The 19684-nt window shown below is 40.3% G+C and overlaps 1 protein-coding gene across 1 annotated transcript in view; it reads right to left on the minus strand.

The window, feature by feature from the left end:
• Positions 1-4326: 4326 nt before the first annotated feature.
• LOC117549488 (anion exchange protein 3-like) overlaps positions 4327-19684 on the minus strand; it is a 121055-nt gene continuing 105697 nt past the window's right edge. Inside the window, 6 exon segments of the mRNA XM_034221453.1 lie at positions 4327-8077; positions 10533-10706; positions 16560-16729; positions 18415-18668; positions 18769-18935; positions 19022-19111. Of these exon segments, the coding sequence (XP_034077344.1) occupies positions 8000-8077; positions 10533-10706; positions 16560-16729; positions 18415-18668; positions 18769-18935; positions 19022-19111 (933 nt within the window). The 3' untranslated portion in view covers positions 4327-7999.

Genomic DNA, 19684 nt, shown 5'->3' on the forward strand with positions numbered 1-19684 from the left:
CTGGGAAGTGATATTTACAGATCGAAGGTCAGTTTCCCCTGAGACAGAATTATTGCATGGCTCGTAATGTAGGACATGGTTATAATCAAACTAGTGGTTAGCATACAGTACAAAAACTAGACTACACTGTTGACCATTAAACGTTTTTAAATTGTCTTTGAATGTCATGTGTGCTTCACTTTTTAGAGTTATTTTTACTTGATTGTATGCCTGCAAGAGTTATATAATGATCAGGTGAATATAATTAAAGTACGTTTATTTTTCTTATAATTTCATATTTACAAGTTATTTACAGAAATCTCTTCAGCTGAATCCGTGTATCTACCGTCCATTGTTTTTCTTTATTAAACAAGTAAACGGAAGAGCGTCTGAGAGGCCTTTTTGCTTTTTACCTCAGTAAATGGTCTAATGGTCATTGGAGCGAGGGGCGGGGCGAAACTAACGGAAGTGACTTCAAAACAAAAGCACTCGTTTGCTTGGAACGGTGATAATATTATAAACAAGGTGAATTTAGCCATCACAACGAAAACAGCCAAGACACACATTGAGCCCAGAAAACGAATGTTACTAAGGGCTGTAAATATAATAAGCCTCTGTCTAAAATGGACAACATTGTTAGGAGATTTAAACTATGCAGCGATTCTGCACTGCGGTCAACTCAGCCGTCTCTCGAGTTTGTTATAATTTTTTCTGCCATTAGTTCTTCTTGAGATTGACACTGTTGGACTCAGTACTAGTGAAACAACTCCCACAAGTACTATGAGGTACTTTTACTGTGTACTTTTTGACTGTCAATGTCCCCTCCTGAGTACAAGAATGCATGTTTCTTTGCTATTTTGAATAAGCGTTAAAACACCTTTCTTCATGAGACTGATATTGTTAGACAGAGTATTTTAAGAGGATGGTAGACTTGATATCAGCAATACTTCCAGTCAGTACTCCGGCAGCAGCATTTTACACCTTGGAAAGTCTTTAGAGTCTGGCCTGGATAGCTGGTCTATCCTTCAGCAAAGTGACACACCCTTGTGACTCTTGTTGGCCTCTTATGACAATGCTGTCTTTTAAATAGGATTATTTCTCTACTCCTAGTTCATTCCTCAGAATGTTCCATCAGTCCCAGTCATTGCATGTCAGTCAATAGAGCTTCGAAAAATGTCTCCAATTCAACCAAATGTTTTTTTGTGAGTGAAGGCCAGAGCTAAATTATAGATTGTTTGATTGTGTAATTACAAGGTGAGAGAAAATAAATCCACAACCTCCTATGAAACTTATTTTATTTACTTTTCCATGTTATACTTATACTTACTTGCATTACAACATTTGCATGTTGAACTACATGATGGATATCTTCCCCAGCCTCAAGGAAATCCAATAAAATAAATGGATTCATAATTTTTAAAAATTGATAAAAATGTATACATTAATAATGTTGTGTGCAAACATTTCAAATTGAAATACAAAAGGAAAAAAAGTGTACTTTTGAAAAGATTTCTCACGAAAAACTTTAGTAAATTAGTAAAAAGGGCCTAGTCCAGTGGCGTCCCCTGGCCGAATGTTTTTTCTGTAGCCCCGGACAATTCTCCCTCAATAATATAATACATTGACCGTGCTTTACGTGAACTTCATCATGACACAAGAGAGGACGGTAGGAGTGTAATTTCCCGTGTTCAGTGAATGCAACAGAGGCATGACACCAGACCAATCAGAGAGTTGCATGGAAATAAACATGTGCTTGTGTCATTCAAGCTCGGCTCTGTGTGTGTGTGGCAATAGCGCATTAGTGTGATCGAGAGAGAGAGGGAGAGAGGGAGAGAGGGGGACCGGTGCCAGCAGGGACGGTGTTGTTAGCATCTGGTTAGCTAGCTGCACTAACGGACATAAGGAGCTGTTTGTTCCACAACAAGCTGGAGGAGAGTCCTCTCCTCTCAGACTGAGAGACTCAGGTGAGCTAAAGGACTCTGAGTGATTAGATAGTTCACTTTAGTCTTGCATTCACACCAATAGTCCGCTTCTCTGGTGCGCACCAGACGACAGTTTGTTACATTGTTTCATTTTTCAGAAGGTTCGGTTTGCGGTTTGCGGTCACACGGGCAAAACTCAAACGGACTATAAACAGGGGTGCACATAACTTTTTTGCCCCGGTTCTGAAAGGAGCACCTGGAGATGTTGCTTGGTGCTCATCCTTAAAATGAAATAAACCGTACCTTTTGAGGGGGTCTTTATTTGCCAGACACACGGCACTGAACACACAGAGGTGAACACACATGCAGAGGTGAACACAAGACAACATTAGCACGACCAGTAATCCTACAAGCTGTCATCACTACCCTCCTGACTGTCTTCCTCTCTGTCAGACATGGTAGCTGATGATGTAGGCCTACTTCTTTCTCTCTGGTTGAGTCTGCGATTAGCTGCTTGCATCCACAAGTCAACAGCTGGTTTTGGGTCGAAAGTCTCTGTTATCATCTTAGACAAGTGGATGTAATCAAATAAGTATGTGAACATAACCAATAACCTACCATAGCCAATAACAAATTAATGTAACTTATTTTATTTGTGTTGTTCATTCATATCTTATTTTACCTTAACATTTATTTATTTATGCATATTTTTTTATCTCCAGTTTTAAATGATATTTTTGGTTACTATCATATTGAAATGATTTCAAACCTGTTTATCCCAATAATTATAAAGGAGTGCCTTGGAAATATGTGTTTACATAAATTGTGACTAAACCGTTTGAGACCCACTGAGATAACTTAGACTAAAGTGAACTATCTAAACACTCAGAGTCCTTTACCTCACTGAGCTGTAGTTATCAGCCTCTCAGTCTGACTGGAGAGGACTCTCCCTCCACATTATTGTAGAAACATCTTCTTCTTCCGTTAGAGCAGCTAGCACCAGATTCTAATAACAACAGCGCCGGTACCGGTGCACCCTCCCTCTCTCACTCTCTCCCTCGCTCACTCGCATTTTGGCTGTGAGCTGCGGGCGCCAGATAAGCCAACATCCCCCATTTTCATCACTTACAGCGCCCATCGTACAGGGCAAATGAAACGTGTAACCGGGGTGAAAAAAGTGTTACATTTACTTAATTATGAATGTTGTTACATCAAGGCCGAAAATTAGGATGAGCGCCAACAGTCAAATGTTTTTTTCCCTCCCAGAACTGCCAGCGCAGCGACTCCCCAGATCTGGCGCCCTAGGCGAACATCTAGCCAGTGCTACGGGCCGACCCTGAGTTAATATGCAACTCGCCAATATCTTTCTTTCTCTCTCTCTCTTCTCTATCCTCTCTTTTCTCTTCTCCCTTCTCTCTCTCCCTCTCTCTCTCAATGTTGGTACGCAAATGCGCCTTTTTTCAAATGACCAAGTGCTCTTTTTTTGGTGGAGGTGCGCATGCGCACCTACGCACCAGTTATGTGCAGCCCTGACTATAAACTTTAAACACAAGTCATGTGCACGGAAATGCTGTTCAACCATTGGTCAGACATTAAGGGGGTAAAAACGCAAATCCCGGCAATTTCTACCGGAGCCTCCGCTATGGAGCATCGGCACTTTCGGCAGGTTATTCTCATGCTGCTGTTAATCTGGAGATCAACAGACACTAGCGATCCGCGCATATGATTATATAATCAGACAACGTCCGTTAAAAAAACATTATAACACAATGAGAGACGTTCTGCAGTAAGGAGGGGCGTTTCACCGACGACAGGTGTTCTTACTTTTATGTAGTTGACGGAGCATTTTTACTTTACACGACACTGTTCAACACTTAATTCTGCTTCACTCTTTAAATTAACAACCGCGGATGTCTTGAAAGACTCTTTCGCTAAAGATTTTCCGCGTTCTTGTGACACGTAAATACTACGCTTCCTATGTTTTGGTGCGGACTGCGTTCACACCAGCAATGAACCGCTCCAGAGTTCGCAAGCAAGCGTTCCGAGACCACCTATTTTAGCGGACCAGAGTCCGGTTGTTTAGTTCACTTCAGAGGTCTCGGACTACATTCACACCGACCCAAATGAACCGCACCAAGCGGCTAAACGCACCAGGGTTAGATTCAACCGGACTATAAAAGGCTGGTGTGTCTCAAACGGTTTGGTCACAAATTATTCAAAAGATTATTTCCGCGGCACACCTTCATATGATCATTATAATCTATATGGCAGTAAAACAAGAATAGAGTTTAAAAAGGGAGTGATTTGTAAAATATCCATAAAGAAAAAGTAAATCTGTTTACAGTTCTGTTTCATATGGGTGTTGAGAGATGTATCCATAGATCTCTTAATGTTGCTCTCAAAGTGCGCCAGATTGATCCCTTTAACTTCAATATTTAAAAAAATAACATCCCCCCGAACCCCCTTAGAAGAGGTGAGGTCCGCCCCCCACTCATAAAAAATAGCACTTTACCCCTGCCTATATGCGATGAGCTGATTATCGAGCCTTCATTGTAACTGTCGCGGGTGTACTCTGTTTGCGTGTGGGGAGTGTTGCAGTAGAAAATTCCATGTGGCCGTCGCCACTGTGGGCTAAGCCCCAAATGTTTTCAGGTCCAGGCGACGCCCCTGGCCTAGTCTATATACGTTTTTCTGCCTAAAATAGTTTAAATTGAACGTAAACTATATCAAACACCGCATGGCAATTAACCCATTTTTGCCCGCTATTTAAATTGACTTTGGTTGAAGTTAATACAAATATTCATATTATATATAGCATATCATTGATCCAGTCTTTCTGAACACTGTTCAAATAAAATACTGCAAATGAAGAATATTTTTAATGTTCTGCACAGATAGTGCCTTAACTTGAATTTGAAAACACGTGGCAACTTTATTAATACAGCAGATGAAAAGATTTGTGTAAGGATAAATTCTTCTTGGGCTTCAATGGCTCTCTAGATAAAGGGCGTTTTATGGTTGCTTGTATTATCCTCAGATAGTGGTTTGTTTAAATAACTAGTGACATTTTAATACATATTGCAAAAAAAGGGCTCCAAAAAAGGCATATATAAATATATAACCTGGCCGGCTTAGCCAGTGTGTATTTCTTCAAGCACCAAGATTCATAGTTTATAAAGTACAATTCTGGGCCATTGATTGTGTCATTACTAGCGGCTGAGAAATAATCATATATTAAAAGACAGCAGCATCATAAGAGGCCAACCAGAGTGACAGAGTGTGTCACTTTTCTGAAGGACAGTTGTGACCAGCTATCCAGGCCAGACTCTAAAGACTTTCCAAGGTGTAACAATGCTGCTGCTGGAGTACTGACTGGAAGTATTGCTGATATCATGTCTATCATTTCCTCTTAAAAATACTTTTGTAATGCTTATTAAAATAAAAACATGAATTCTTGTTCTCATGAGGGGACATTGACAGAGGATTACTGGAAACGTACACAGTAAGTACTTCATAGTACTTGTGGGGGTAGTTTCACTAGTACTGAGTCCAACAGGATCAATCTCACGAAGAACTAATGGAAAACAAAATATAATTCCCTCATCAAACTTAGCAGAAGTGGGTTGATTTTGTTCTCAGCAGGGGACTTTGACAGAGTATTTCTCAAATAATACACAGTAAAAGTATGTCAATGTATTGTTAGTAGTAGGCTAACTAATACAAAGTCAAACAGTATCAATTTCATTAAGAACTAATGGTACAATTGTATTTTCATCATTCATCAAAGATAGCAGAAAAACATGCATTATGTAGGCTACTAAGGAGGGGACTCACAGAGGATTACTCACAAAGTACACAGTAAAAGTACTTCATTGTATATCTGGTAGCAGTCAAACTAGTACCGAGTCCAACAGTGTCAGTTTTATTAAGAACTTGTGGTACAAAATATTTGTATCACTCATTGAAAAAAATGAAGAGCTACTGATTCGAAAAAACAAACGCGAGAGACGGCTGAGTGACCGCAGTGCTGAACCGCTGTATAGTTTAAATCTCCTAACAATGTTGTCTATTTTAGACACATGCTTATTATATTTACAGCCCTTAATAACATTCGTTTTCTGGGCTCAATGTGTGTCTTGGTCGTTTTCGTTGTGATCGCTAAATTCACCTTGTTTATATATGATCACAGTTGCAAGCAAACGAGTGCTTTTGTTTTGAAATCACTTCCGTTAGTTTCGCCCCGACCCTCGCTCCAAGGTCTATTCGACCATTTAGTAAGGTAAAAAGCAAAAAGGCCTCTCAGATGCTCTTCTGTTTACTTGTTTAATAAAGAAAAACACATGTTTCTTTACTGATTCTATTTTACATGTAGTTATATTTTGCAGCAGATACATTGTCGAGGTGAAAACGCAAAATGAGAGGTATACAAATAAAAGATAAAGGGATTCTGCATACTATTCACTCCAAACATGTCATTTATAAAAAAGGAAATATTGAATTTGGGAATATGACGGTGTGAAGAAACCTTCTACTTTAGATGTCTTCATCCTTTGTACCTCACACCTTTTAGAATGTCATCTCTACTACAACATTAATAGAACGCTCCAAAATGAAGTATTTTGAGTGGAAAGGCCTTTTAGTTAAATCACATGGATCTATTTTTATTTTTCTTGATTCACAAGTCTGGGAATAAATGGCTTCTAATAGGTTAAGTATCTTAAGAAAATGTGTGTATTTGCTATGTACAGTAGGTCAAACAGATGGCGTTTCTGTGTGGCAGAAGAAGGTTTCTGATTACAGGTGTCGTGACTGAACGGTTATTAAAAAATCTACAGTGGGCTTGCAATATAGTAGGTGAAAACAAAATCTCTGGGTATTTTCGAAACAGCTCTGCACACAGATGGTACATTGTAGTTCCAAGCTCAGTCTTACTGTACAATGCATCATTCATACAATCCTGCCAAGACTCAACTGTTCCCCGGCGTTCCCAGTGCTTGTGTGTTTGCTTAGTTCCTATACTTTTCCAGTCAAGTGGGTTCTTATTTTATTCATGACATTTCTGAAAAATGCACCACGGCGTGGAAATATCGTAGAGAAGATGAAAGAATGCGTGGATAATGACTGAATGTGTCAACCGACACAATGTTCTTTTTGTTTTGTACAAACTCTAACAGCAGTTTGAATTATTTGGAGGTTAGAACCTCACTCAAAATCTGGGATGGCATTAATTCAAAAGTCATAGAATAAATAAATAGATACAACACAGTAGAAAAATAAGGTTAGCTATTTACTTATACATCCAAGGTCACTATAATGGGGTCAGTGGAATGGCATTTTGGGCATTAAACACCTAACAAAGTGCAGTAACACCCCTTAAAGAGGCTTGCACAGTCTCCGTAGAGAATTTGGCTTGGAGGGGAGACTACATTAAGAGAGAAGGCGTTGTGCCAGGGAGTTCGGTTGGCAGCGACAAACGTGAACTTTTGCCCAGTCAAAGTGCTCATTACTAAAAGTCTGTACAGAAAGGAAAAGGACTACTTAACTCCTTGTTTGCACATCATTGCAACCTATAGGCAATGGCAGTAGTAGAAAGGAAAAAAAGGCAGCTAAAATACACAGGCAGTGGTTTGAGATTCAGCGTAAAGATAATATTCACCGTAACGATTATGAATTTCGAGGAAAATATGCTTGCTGAAATAAAGCAGATACTCTATTTTTTTTTTTTTTTCAGGACCAAAATAATGTAGTAGGTTACCATCATCATTGCACTTATGCCCAAGGTAAATAAAGGGATCCATAGGATAAAAAGTTGGATAAAATGTTTATCTCCGTTAAGTTTTTTGCTAGAGCTAGATTTGCACTTCAAGTAGGGTTTTTTTCTGACCTCATGATGTTTAACACACCACCCCCACCACAGAGATCTAACATGAGATGTGCCCTTTTACAAAACTGGAATAAACAAAGGTAAGAAGAAGAAGTCATTATCCAGCTATAGCTTCTTTGTCCCCGCTACCCAGAGACACTGAGGTTTCCGAAGAGGCTCCGATTGGCCGGAGCTTGAGGGCGAAGGAATTCCTACTGGCTGGGTCCAATTTAATTTACACAAGCATGTGGATCTCGTCGTACTCATCTCGTCCATCTTCGTCAAAGTTGGGAGAATCTTCGTCGCAATCCAGCTGTGAAAAGACAATCGCTCTTCAGTGATTTATATTCATAAATATTTTTTTATTCATGCATGCTCAAAGGTCAAAATGATGCATCTTAAGATGCTTACACACCTAACCTGGTGTGTGCTGTTTAAACAAACTCAGATGCACATTGGGCTGGTTTGAGAGCTGTCAGTTTGAACTAGGGATCGACCGATATGGCTTTTTCAAGGCCGATACCGATACCGATTATTAGTAATCAAGGAGACCGATAACCGATATTTGGAACCGATATACATTTGCAGTAAAATTAGAAAATCTTGGTGTCAAAATGTAGAATAACACAAACTCCAACACAACTTCTTTGAAATGCATTTAAGCATATATTATGTTTAATGAACTTTTAAACATCTTACAACTGGTTTCCTCTCTGTGCCCTTTTCTTTAGTGCAGCCATCTGCAATGAGTTAGAGAGAGAGACAAGAAGTGGGGCTGCAGGCTGACATGCTTAACTAACAATAATGCTTAATTTATTAGATCTGTCTATCTAGCATAAAATCCCAATAAGCTGCTAGCAACTGCAAAACACTAGTGCTAGCTAATGTTTTGCAAACTATTAAAAGTGAGGCTATTACAGTAGACCTAACGTTAGTCTAGTAGCCTCACTTCTAATATTTTGCTAAACATTTGCTAGCTAATGAGCTTCACATATCAACCTGAAAAACTGCGAGGCTCCACTTGCAGCCCCCCCCCCCTCCGCACCACAGTTACTCCGCTGCGAGACGCTGCACGCACCCCCAACTCTGACTGACTTCCCGCGTCCCTGTGTAACTGGGAAACTGATAGAATTGGATCATAAGATCGTGGTGTTTTTGCAACTTCAGCATAGGGGATAGGGATGTTTATTGAACTTTGGTTTAACACATGTATGGCTCTGCCGCTCAGCGCTGCTGCTTGCTTCAGTCTGTGTCTGCGTTCTTCGCACCTGCCTGTATTCTGAGAATGTCCCGCCTCTCTGGCTGGCTCCCGCCCGGAAAATCTTCAGTAATAGCCTATCAGATAGCGCTGTGGGCGGGACATTGCTCGTGTACACAGAGTGGTGACTGCAGCCAGAGAAACGGCCGCATCAGAGCCAAAGTTTTATCGGCAATTTGATTAAAAAAAAGGCCGATACCGATAATCGGTCAAATGCGGAATATCGGCCACTAGTTTGAACTAGTTTGAACCATCGGACTGAGACCATACGAAAGGTGGGTTTTGGTATACTTCCAGGTGGATTTCATGAGTGGACTTTAGCATAAATAAACAGCTAAACTGCTCATTTTGAAAGACAGGGTTAGTTGAAATGATTGATACTTCTCTCAAACGTTGAAGTCTTTAAGTTTAAGCTACATCCAGCAGCTAGCAAATTTAGCCTATACAGCTATTTGTAAAAATGTAAAAGTTTAAACATATAATGAAAAGTGAACAATATACATTTTGCTCCCCTCAAACAAATTGTGAAAGATAAAGAAATATTTGGTACCTACATTAGTTTGATAGAGAAGTGTCATGAACTTTTGTTTCGTGTTTTATTTTTAAATGTAAATTCCCCTTGTGTCTTGTCTTTTTGTTGTTCCAGTCTTTGGGATTTCTTATTTTTTTGTTATTATCTTCCCCCAACCTTTTTTTTTAGCTACGCTTTCCAGCTGTGTCATGTCAGTTTGATTAGTCCTGTGTGTATTTATCCCTGTCTTCCCTAGTGTTCTCTGTCGGTTTGTCATCAATGTTTCCCCGGTGTGGTTCGGTCTTTCATAGTTCCTTGTTTTCTGGCTACGTCTGATTTATACCTGCATGCCTCTTTTGTCCTTTGTTTGGGTTCTGCATCCCTCACCCACCCCTTGACAAGAAGAACACAGTAAAGAATAACAAAATAACCTACACAGTTTTCTGGTTTATATAGGGGAACGTTTAGAGATCTGACATCATAGAGGTCCAATTTTGGTAATTTTTGTGTTTTAACTTTATTTGAAGGCCTGCTCTAGTGTGATTCTACAGTGCCCCGGGTTCGTGAGACCTTTGGCTGAACATACCGAGGATGGTGGTCAAGTTAAGAACAAAGCTATTTATTCAAGCTCCTGAAAAAGTGGACATTTTGGACAAGGAAGGTTTTAATCTGACAGTGTTGACATGTATGGGTTTAGGGGATCTAACCAAGAAAACATGGAGCCAGGTTTCAGGATGAACTGTGAGTCTTTCTGTGGTCTGAACACACGGCAAAAATATATGTGCATAATCATCTCAAAATATTTCGAGGAGAAAGCTGTCCGTGATCTCAGAGGATAAAATCATTGGTTGTTCATCTGTAGGAGTGATGTTAGACAGATATGAATACACGCCAAGATCCGTCTCAAATTAAATCTGCTGGAAAATATGCATCCTGAGGCGGTGTGGGATCAGATTATAGTGGCAAAGGTTCAAACATTCATAGAGTTACCAAACTTACCGCCTGGAGCTCTCGTTCCTCGAAGATCCGGGAGAGGATGAGGCGGCGCAGCGGCACCGTCATGATGAGGACGAAGGGGAACGCCAGCGAGGCCTCCGTGGACTTCACTACCCACAGAGCCACGATGCACCCCAGCTGGATGAGGGTGAACATGTTCATACGCCACGTCTTCACCTGAAGACACGGGGACGGTTAATGGGTTGGAAACCAGGAGGCCATACACCACAGTACATACACACAGTGATACATTAAACACTAACTGGCTCCATCTAGTGGAATTATGTGTGATCAATATGAGACAAACTTAATATTCTGTAAACTTTTCCAGTTTAAATCTGATACTAAGTAATATCAGGACCAGAATTTCCAAGTTCCATACCAAAACTGAAACCAAAAAATATATAATGTAATGTTTCTTTGGTTTGGATTCTACTTATTTTCAAGCATCGACCCCAAAAACTAAATTTGATTTAGTAAAGCAACAAACTTTATTAAATTGTCAACTTCAAAATAACTGCCAACTATATTGATAACAGATAAGTCCGTTCTAAAAAAGTAATATTTTGGTTTAACAATAAGGTGGTCTGTATACAAATTAACGGGTCTCCAAGCTGGATCTTGTGAATTTTCCAAAAGGGTTTCAAATGTAACTTGAAATGCAGAAAGATTATTCTTATTACCTATGTTATTTCATTATCAGTCACAACATCTTATGACATTATTGGTCAAGTTATTATTAATATTTATTACATCTTAGATCATGTACACATGATTTCACATTTTCAAGATATTTTTACATTATTGGGTGCTACAATCCTTACTGTCCACTGCAATGTATTCCATGGCAACATGTTGATCATGCTGTGGATAGCAGCATGATCAACATGTAAGTTGTGGATACTGACTTGTAGTGTTAATTTCGTCAGCTATTTTTTAAATTTAGTTTTAGTCTTAGTCCTGTGTTACATTTCCTTTTTAGTTTTAGTCATATTTAGTCACCTTCATCCTGTTTTTATTTAGTCAAGTTTTAGTCGACTAAAAGTCTGAGCATTTTAGTCTTATTTTAGTCGACTAAAACAGTAACTATTTTAGTCAAGATTTAGTCGACTAAAAGTCTGAGCATTTTAGTCATATTTTAGTCAAAGAAAACTAATTATGTCAATGAAAACTGTTGAGTCTTTTTTAGTCATCAGATTATATAGAACATTTCAGTCAAACTAGTCTAACCAAAACCAATACTTTGTCATTTTAGTATATATAAATAAATAACATTATATCTTGTCCTTATTTGATGAAAAACTCAGTTTGAATGATTGAGAAGCTTTGCAGAGAGTATCTGCTCAGGTTTGTGGTGTTTTCTGTGTTATGGCCACATTGCTTCCCTTCTTATGAAACAATGCATTCGCTTTTTATCTCCGCCTCATTGTAGCGAAAATGGGCCCAAATATCACATCGTTTCTTTCTCCCAAGCAGTGGTGGCGTTAGACTTTTTCGTTGTCAGTCATTTTGACGGACAGGATTGTAACATTTCTGTCATAATCCATTATTACCCGTCGAGTGCACAATTTATCACTCACTCGCGCTGACGGGGGGGTATTCGGTTAACGCGAGTGCGACCACTGCTCCCAAGCCCTGTTGTTGCCATTTTATTTTCTGTTAAATAAGGTTAGTTAGACCATGAGTTAGACCCGAGTCTTCCTGACAGTTCACAGTGTGCCGCTGCCCGGTGTAATTCAAATGTGCCGCCGCGCGCAGCCCAGACACACAGCTGCTGCCCAGCGCAGCACCGGAAATGGAACTGCTGGGAGAAAAACTGACTGATCAGAAATGTAACGTGACGGCCCGTCTACACTACAGGCGTCAAAAAATGCTTTCAACGCTTCGCCCATTCATTTGAATGGGGTGACGTAGGATATTTTCAAACTTCGCCGAACTGCATTGTGGGTAGCATGGCAAGGCGTTGCAAGCATCGCGAGCGTCTATCGGCGTCGATGCTTGCTCGAAGCTGGCGTCAGCTAATCAAATCCCGTTTTTGCAATTCCCGCCAGTACAAGCGCTAGCCAATCAAACCGCGTGCAAGCTGGGAGAACCAGACCGCAGTTCATTTCCTCATATTCCAAACGAGAAATTACGGTAGCAAATCACCCGGTTATTTCCGACCAGAACTATTTACCGGGATACAAACCGGAGGAACCAGGCATGGAGGGAGGTGGCAGAGACAGTGGGTGAAACTGGTAGGTTTTCGCCTGTTTGTGGAGTTTATATCCAGTTTACTTCGTTTTAAAATTGCTATTGCTTTGTATGTCGGGGGCGGGAGATTCATGTGATTGGTTGTTGGTCGCGTTGCTCGCAAAAAATCGCCAAGCTTCAGACACGCCCAGCTTCAAGCTTTTTCGACGCCTGTAGTGTAGACGGGCCGTTAGGCTTGTTTGAGACAAGCGAGACCTGCGCAGACCTGCGCAGTTGCGATCAACGTCTTGCTAATGCGTTGCATGATGGTTAGTCATTTTGTCCGACTTGCTCTGGAGGCCGGCCTACATGAGACGTTGAAATCTCGCGGGACAAAGACGGCCGCAGCCTTGAGAGCGAGGCGAGGCGGCGCAGTTCCTCTCCACGGGCTGCGGAAGCGAAATGCTTGATGGGAAACGACTCGCTGGTATCTCGAGCTGAGCGCTCATTGGTGGTTTTTACCACGTGCTGGTGATTAAACTCTCCAATTGGCTCGTCAAAAGTTTGTTGTTGTTTTGTGTCAGTTTTACGTCGCCACATCCATTCCCATTTTTCATCATTGTTCCACAATGTTTATCATAATGAAATTAATATCCATATATTTTATACTATACTTGCACTGCTTACCGTTTTCATACTTTATATATCTTAGCATATTCATACACACTGTTCATACTGCTCACAGGCTGCTGTGTATATCTAGTGTATTCATACCCCTCACTGTGTATTCATCATTCAATTCATTCTATATTTTATTCTGTCTATTGTGTACATTACTTTTCACTTTACTGCTTGTTGCACCTGGTTAGAAGCTAAACTGCATTTTGTTGTCTCAGTACCTGTAATATGTGCAATAACAATAAAGTTGAATCTAATCTTGAGCAGGAACAAATGTATTTACTTAGTACATATCTGACATTAACGATTAAACACGTGTGCATTATTTATAAATGCAAACCGAGTCAAGCCGACTCCGGAGGTGGCGGTATGCACCTTAAAGTTGTTTGTAATCCGCCAAAAAACCGAGAGAAGAAGAATAAGGCGGAGAAGAAGATGAAGAAGACGAAGCCGACTCCGAGCTGTCCGACTTCAGGCGAGCTTTTTGAGACCTCCCCCGGCTGCGATCGGCTACTCTCGTCTACTTTCGAGGCGAGCCGCAACGCGTCTCAAACAAGCCTGTTATCTTTGATAATATTTCGTCTCCTCATTTTTCGTCAACGAAAGTAAAGACAGATTTTGGCATAGTTTTTATTTAGTAAACTACATTTTCGTCTCGTCACTTTTCGTCGACGATATTGCATGATGATTTCGTTGCAGTTATTGTTTACTGACGTCGGTGCCGTCTCGTCATCGTCTGGTTTTCGTCATGGAAAAAAAGGTCGTTGACGAACATATTTCGTCATAGTTTTAGTCAACGAAATTAACACTACTGACTTGTAAGCTGCGATGTTATGTCCTCTTCCATTTTGTATTCTATGTTATTTGTTGAGGTAGGTAGTTCAGTTCAGCGTTAACTTGTTTTCGTTAATTATATAATGTAACTTATGAACATATTTTCATTTATGTTGTTTATTTGATTGTAAAATAAAGTTTTTTTGCCAATTATGTGTCTTACTATTTCTTATCTTTGTTCTAAATTAGCAAATAAGCATAAGGACATGTACTTATGTGTCGTTATGCTTATTTGTTAATCAATATTGTCATCTAACACTTTGCAAGAAGGCCCAAGTATTTCCCAAAATGTCAGACTATATCTTTAAGGTGGGAAGGTTCAGCTCAGGCTTACAGCTCCTACTGTAGCTCCACGTCTTTCTTGAAACAATGGTCAGGTTCGTATATCAACACTACAGATGTAACAATACCAAAAACTCACGGTACGATAATATCGCGATAAAAAGTCCACGGTACGATATTTATCGCGATATTGAAAAATAAAGGTGAAAAAAAAATGTGAATTAAAATTTTTTTTTAACATATTTTACCGTGATTAAATTGTAATACACGTTTCTAAATGATGCCGACGTAACAACATACTGATGCCGGTTAGTAAAAACCATGAATTAATGCTTTGACAAGTCTGCAGACAGACGGCAGGCGAAAAACCTTTTAAAATGCTTGTTTTCTGAATGGAGATTGGGTCGACCAGGCTAAGCTAACGTTGTATATGCTCACTCCACACTCATAACAACAGCCTGCAGACATAAATAAACCAGCGACTGTATTCGCCATGACACAGACAGTCTGTGGTTTGTACTTTTAACTTTTGTACAGTTTCTGAACAGATATGAGGAGCTGTGAGCTCTGTGTGCTAACTGCTAACAGCTGATGTTTTCTGGTTGAACGTCAGTAACGGCAGGCTGAGATACTCACCGCTGATTGGCTTCCTCGAGAACGCGTCACGTGAATTTGACGCTCGAGTTGAAAAAATTGAACTCTCGCGTTTGACGCGGCACAGTTCAATCGCCTCAATCGCGTGATTCGCGCCGCGTCCACCGCTTCATGCTCGCCGTCGGAGCGAATTCGCATCTGTCCGCGTCTCTGCATTGACTTTACATGTATTCGCGCCGCCCCCAAACATCGCATCGTGTCCGGTCTGAACGCAGCATATGTCTGATCCAAATTGTTTTCTCTCCTGTGTGTATAACTTTGTTTGGTTTAATCTGTGAAACAAGTAGGAAAATATGTTGCCACGTGAAATAAAACATTTTTTGGCAGGATAAGGATCTGAATGACTTTTTATTTATTTATGTGAAAACAAGGGGAGAAAAGTGAAATGTTGGCGAGGGAAACTTATTTTTTAACCTGTGTTCACATTTTACATTTTGTTTCCAGATCATAGAAAGAATATTATTTCAAAACCCATTTCCCACCTTATCCATCATAAGTCAATAACACAAAAAGTACATCCTCACTTTCACAGCCCCCCTTATAACTCTGGGGTCTGAATTCAAGCAGAATGTTCCCTTCTCCAGGCATCTTGGAAGTAGGTGAAATCCCTACTCTGTCATTTCTTTATCAAAAGAGAGTTCGACACGGATTTGCTTGTCATGGAGAAGTCCAAAACTGTCACAGCTGTAAATCAAATCAATTTACTGCTGAGTCCTCCACCCGGGAATTAGTTAACATTTCAATCCCTGTCTCAGACTCAATGTTTTCTTGAGCGTATTTTGATGGTTGAAATACGGCCAATATTAGCCGCCTTTAGCTAAATGGTGGTGACATGCAGCCATGTGACTGTGATTTAGTTAATTTATAGTCTAACATTAGCTTTTTACTTCTGCCGACTGCATGTATGCTTCAAACATCATATAAGTGGTGTTAACTGACCTTGAAGCAGGCCGCTGTGTCTGTAAATGCTTTGGCTAAACTTCGTGTATGACTGTGTTGTGATTGTGTGTTTTTTTAATTGTCTGTAACTGTAAAACTGTCTGAAACTGTGCCGTTACCATTCTTGGGCCAGGACTCTCTTGAAAAAGAGATTTTTAATCTCAATGAGACCTATCCTGGTTAAATAAAGGTAAAATAAAAATAAATAAAGTTAATATGTGGAGAATATCCTGCATTTTTTGACAATGGACAAATCACTTGCTTTTTGGATGCTAACTTCCAGGTCAGCCTAACCCATATGTCATGGCTGCACCAATCTATACTCAGGTCTCTCGGTCAAATCAAGCTGTAACCCAAGAAAAAAAACACCAGGTCTCTGCTGCAGTAACCACTCAGCTGGGTTTGTCTTCTCGTTCTTACCACAAACTATAAAATACTTGGCCATGTCAACATTCATATTGCGTGTTTTACCTTGGTAACATAGATGTGTTCGGGATGATGCTTGGCGGGCGTGACCATGAGTGTGATGCGTTCGTACAGCTGGATGCCTGTCAGAGAGGTGACCCCCATGTACAGGAAGATACCAAAGAGCACCGCCAGAGGGATGAGGCGCAGCACGTCAGTCATCACTATGGACAAACCTGAAGGGTAGACAGGGGTTCAAGGGGAATTAGGGTTAGGGTTAGGTTTGGATAAACTGCAAACATCAGAATAATTTGCAACTGTTGAGAGAACTATTTATTGAACAAGCAAACATCCTTCATGACAAACACAGTCAAAAGCGTTTATTTGAACCATATTCACTATTCGTCTGCCTTGGTTTAAACGCTCTTTGAGCTAATCCTTAAAATCTTTCTCCTAATCCCAACAGCATTTCAATCAAACAAAAGCTCAAAAATCATGATGACTCATTATGGTCGTATACCCAAACAGGATTAAATACTTCGATATTTTGTTGGCAACATTTTTATTCTGTGGATGAACACGGAGATGCCATGTCGGATATTACTTTTTAAAGTTTTTCAAAAATCGTTTTTGATTCATATTGAGGACAATTCGTAAACAGAATGTAAAATCCTTGATAGCTTTTGCTACGGCTGATTGATACTCCAAGAATGTCTAGACATGCAGGAGCTGCAGAAGTGGCACTCTGTACCTTTAGAGCTTATGTTTTCTTTCAAGACACATTTCCTGGAAAGTCCAGCACTGTAATAAGAAAAATACAACCCCAACAGACGGATAATAAAATGGAATAATTGCTCGGGAAGTGTTCAGTAGCTCAGATCCCTCTTCTCCTCCAGCTCCGTACAGATGCACTGTTGTGTGTTGAAAATATGTGTTTATTGCGACTTCTTATGAGATTTTGTGGAATTAAAAGCTTTTCTTGATTATTTCTTAGGTCTATAATTGCATTTACAATCAAACTAATATTCACATTGCACTCAAAAAGGAGCATTCTACCAACCACTAACCCTAACCCATTTGCTAGGCCTCATCACCCTTGGTTAGCTTTGCTTTGCCTGTCAAGCTTTATGTTCTAGCTAATGGTGGTAGATTTACTCTGCTAAATTCTCTGTTTTTTAGAAGTAATGGGTCTCCAGTTTACTACTGTTGTAGAGAAGGCTTTTAGTTCCTACCCAACTCTGGTTGATTTTGGCTGAAATCCCAACTGTCGCTGGCAGTTTTCCAACTGTAGCTCCTGTAAGCTAACAATAACAATATAGCTATAAATCGGTTGAAAACTCCTGTCTCAAGCTGAATTTTCTCTGATATACTAGCATCTTGGGCATCTTTACTGAGGTTAAAATCAAGTCAGAATAGGGGGGGTTTCTTTCAAAGACTTCTTTACAATCTGAGTTTTTTAAAGAGGTGCAGTCCCTCCCTGCTGACAATCAGAAACATTGCAGGTTAAATGCTCTCCCATGGAAGTTTGCAACTTGTACTTTATATTAAAGGAATTATTATGACATAACAGGTAACACAAACAAAGAATGAAGTTGCTAATGCCTTTGCTTTGGAAATAATGCTAAGCGCAGAGCGCTAGTTAGCAGGCTAGTAGACCAGGCATTTGCAGCTAAAGATAAACACATGTTTAATGCATTCCTTTGATATATATTCTTATGATTTTGGTTCTTTAAAGGCAAAATAAAGATACCAGCCCTTGAAGCTCTTGAGATGATAAGTACCACTCCTACAGTATAGGCTACTACTGCCCCATACATCAGTTTTCAGCATATAGAAATCTAAAGCTCAATATGCCTGCGTGCCTATAGTTGCTAAGCTATAATTGTAAAATCTCTGTTCCCAACTTTCTCTTTCCCCTTACCAACGAGCACAGCCACAGCGAGGCCGGTGAGCCTCTGTTCCTTCACCTCCTGGATCATGGGCTTCTCACCAGGCGCCGTGGCTTTGCTCATGACGGTGAGGGCGTTGACGTGAGTGACGGAGCGCACGGTGGCAGCGGTGAGCCACGGCAGGCCGAAGAGAGGACAGAAGGCTCCCAGAGTGACGATGAGCAGGAGATCCAAGTGGAACCCAGAACCTTTAACCAGGTGACGCTCCTTCTTACTGACTATCAATCTGATGGATTGGAGGAAACATTAGAAAAGTCAGTAAACCTTTCTTTTAAACACAGATTCTGCACACAAAACATAACCATAAAAATGTATACTGTACGTACGATGTGATCTGAGTTTCCATGAAAATGAGGATGAAGACAAGGATGGCAGGAACAATAGAGGCTCCCATCATCCAGGCAGGAAAGGGCTGCTTGTCACCAAAGGGGCTGATGAGCCAGCCTCTCTTGTCAGGGGAGGTGACGGAGAAGCCCGACGGCACATTGAGTTTCTACAAGGAGGAAAATAAGAATAATAAACTACTGAGAACACATTTCCCAGATTTGTTTGAAATGCAATTAAAATTCGGACAATTACCTGTGTGTAAGTGTCGGAAATGGAGTAATCCACCAGCACTGAAACTAAAATTGAGATGGGGATGCCAAAGTCACCAATGATTCTTCTAGCCTGGGGATAAAGAGAAACCAAACATGGATCAAATCAAGTCAACCCTTGTCAAAGATCTTATCACATAAAAAGTAATATGTAATCCTTAGAGTACATTTTAACCCTTGTGTTGTGTTCTAAAGTTGTTACCGTCCATGGTGTTCGCGGGTACATTTTGACCCATGATGACAAAAATGATTGTTACAGTGGATGGTGGGGTGGGGTGTCTAAAGTCAAAGGGCGCGCTTTCACACCGGAGTACTGTTCCCCGTACTTTTCCCTTTTAGTTCCGATAGTTCCTGGGATTTTGCGTTCACACCAAAAAGAGAACTTAGGACTTAGAACTTAGAAAAAAGTTCAAATTTCTGATTCTGGCGAATTGCAAACCACCGCCCGTAAAACTCTGAAAAGTTTTGTGAAACCGCCATTGTATTTGCTGGCATTAGCATTATTAGCATTAGCCCAGCGCACCAACGGAGAGACACTAACTTATGGCAACACAAAAAAAAACATGGGAGCGGTGGAGATAAAGAGGTGTTAGCGTTCTGGCGATTTACTCGGAAGGCTTCAGTAGAAGCTGCTGGGAGTCCCAGC

Source organism: Gymnodraco acuticeps, unplaced genomic scaffold (assembly GCF_902827175.1).
Source record: "Gymnodraco acuticeps unplaced genomic scaffold, fGymAcu1.1, whole genome shotgun sequence".
NCBI lineage: Eukaryota > Metazoa > Chordata > Actinopteri > Perciformes > Bathydraconidae > Gymnodraco > Gymnodraco acuticeps.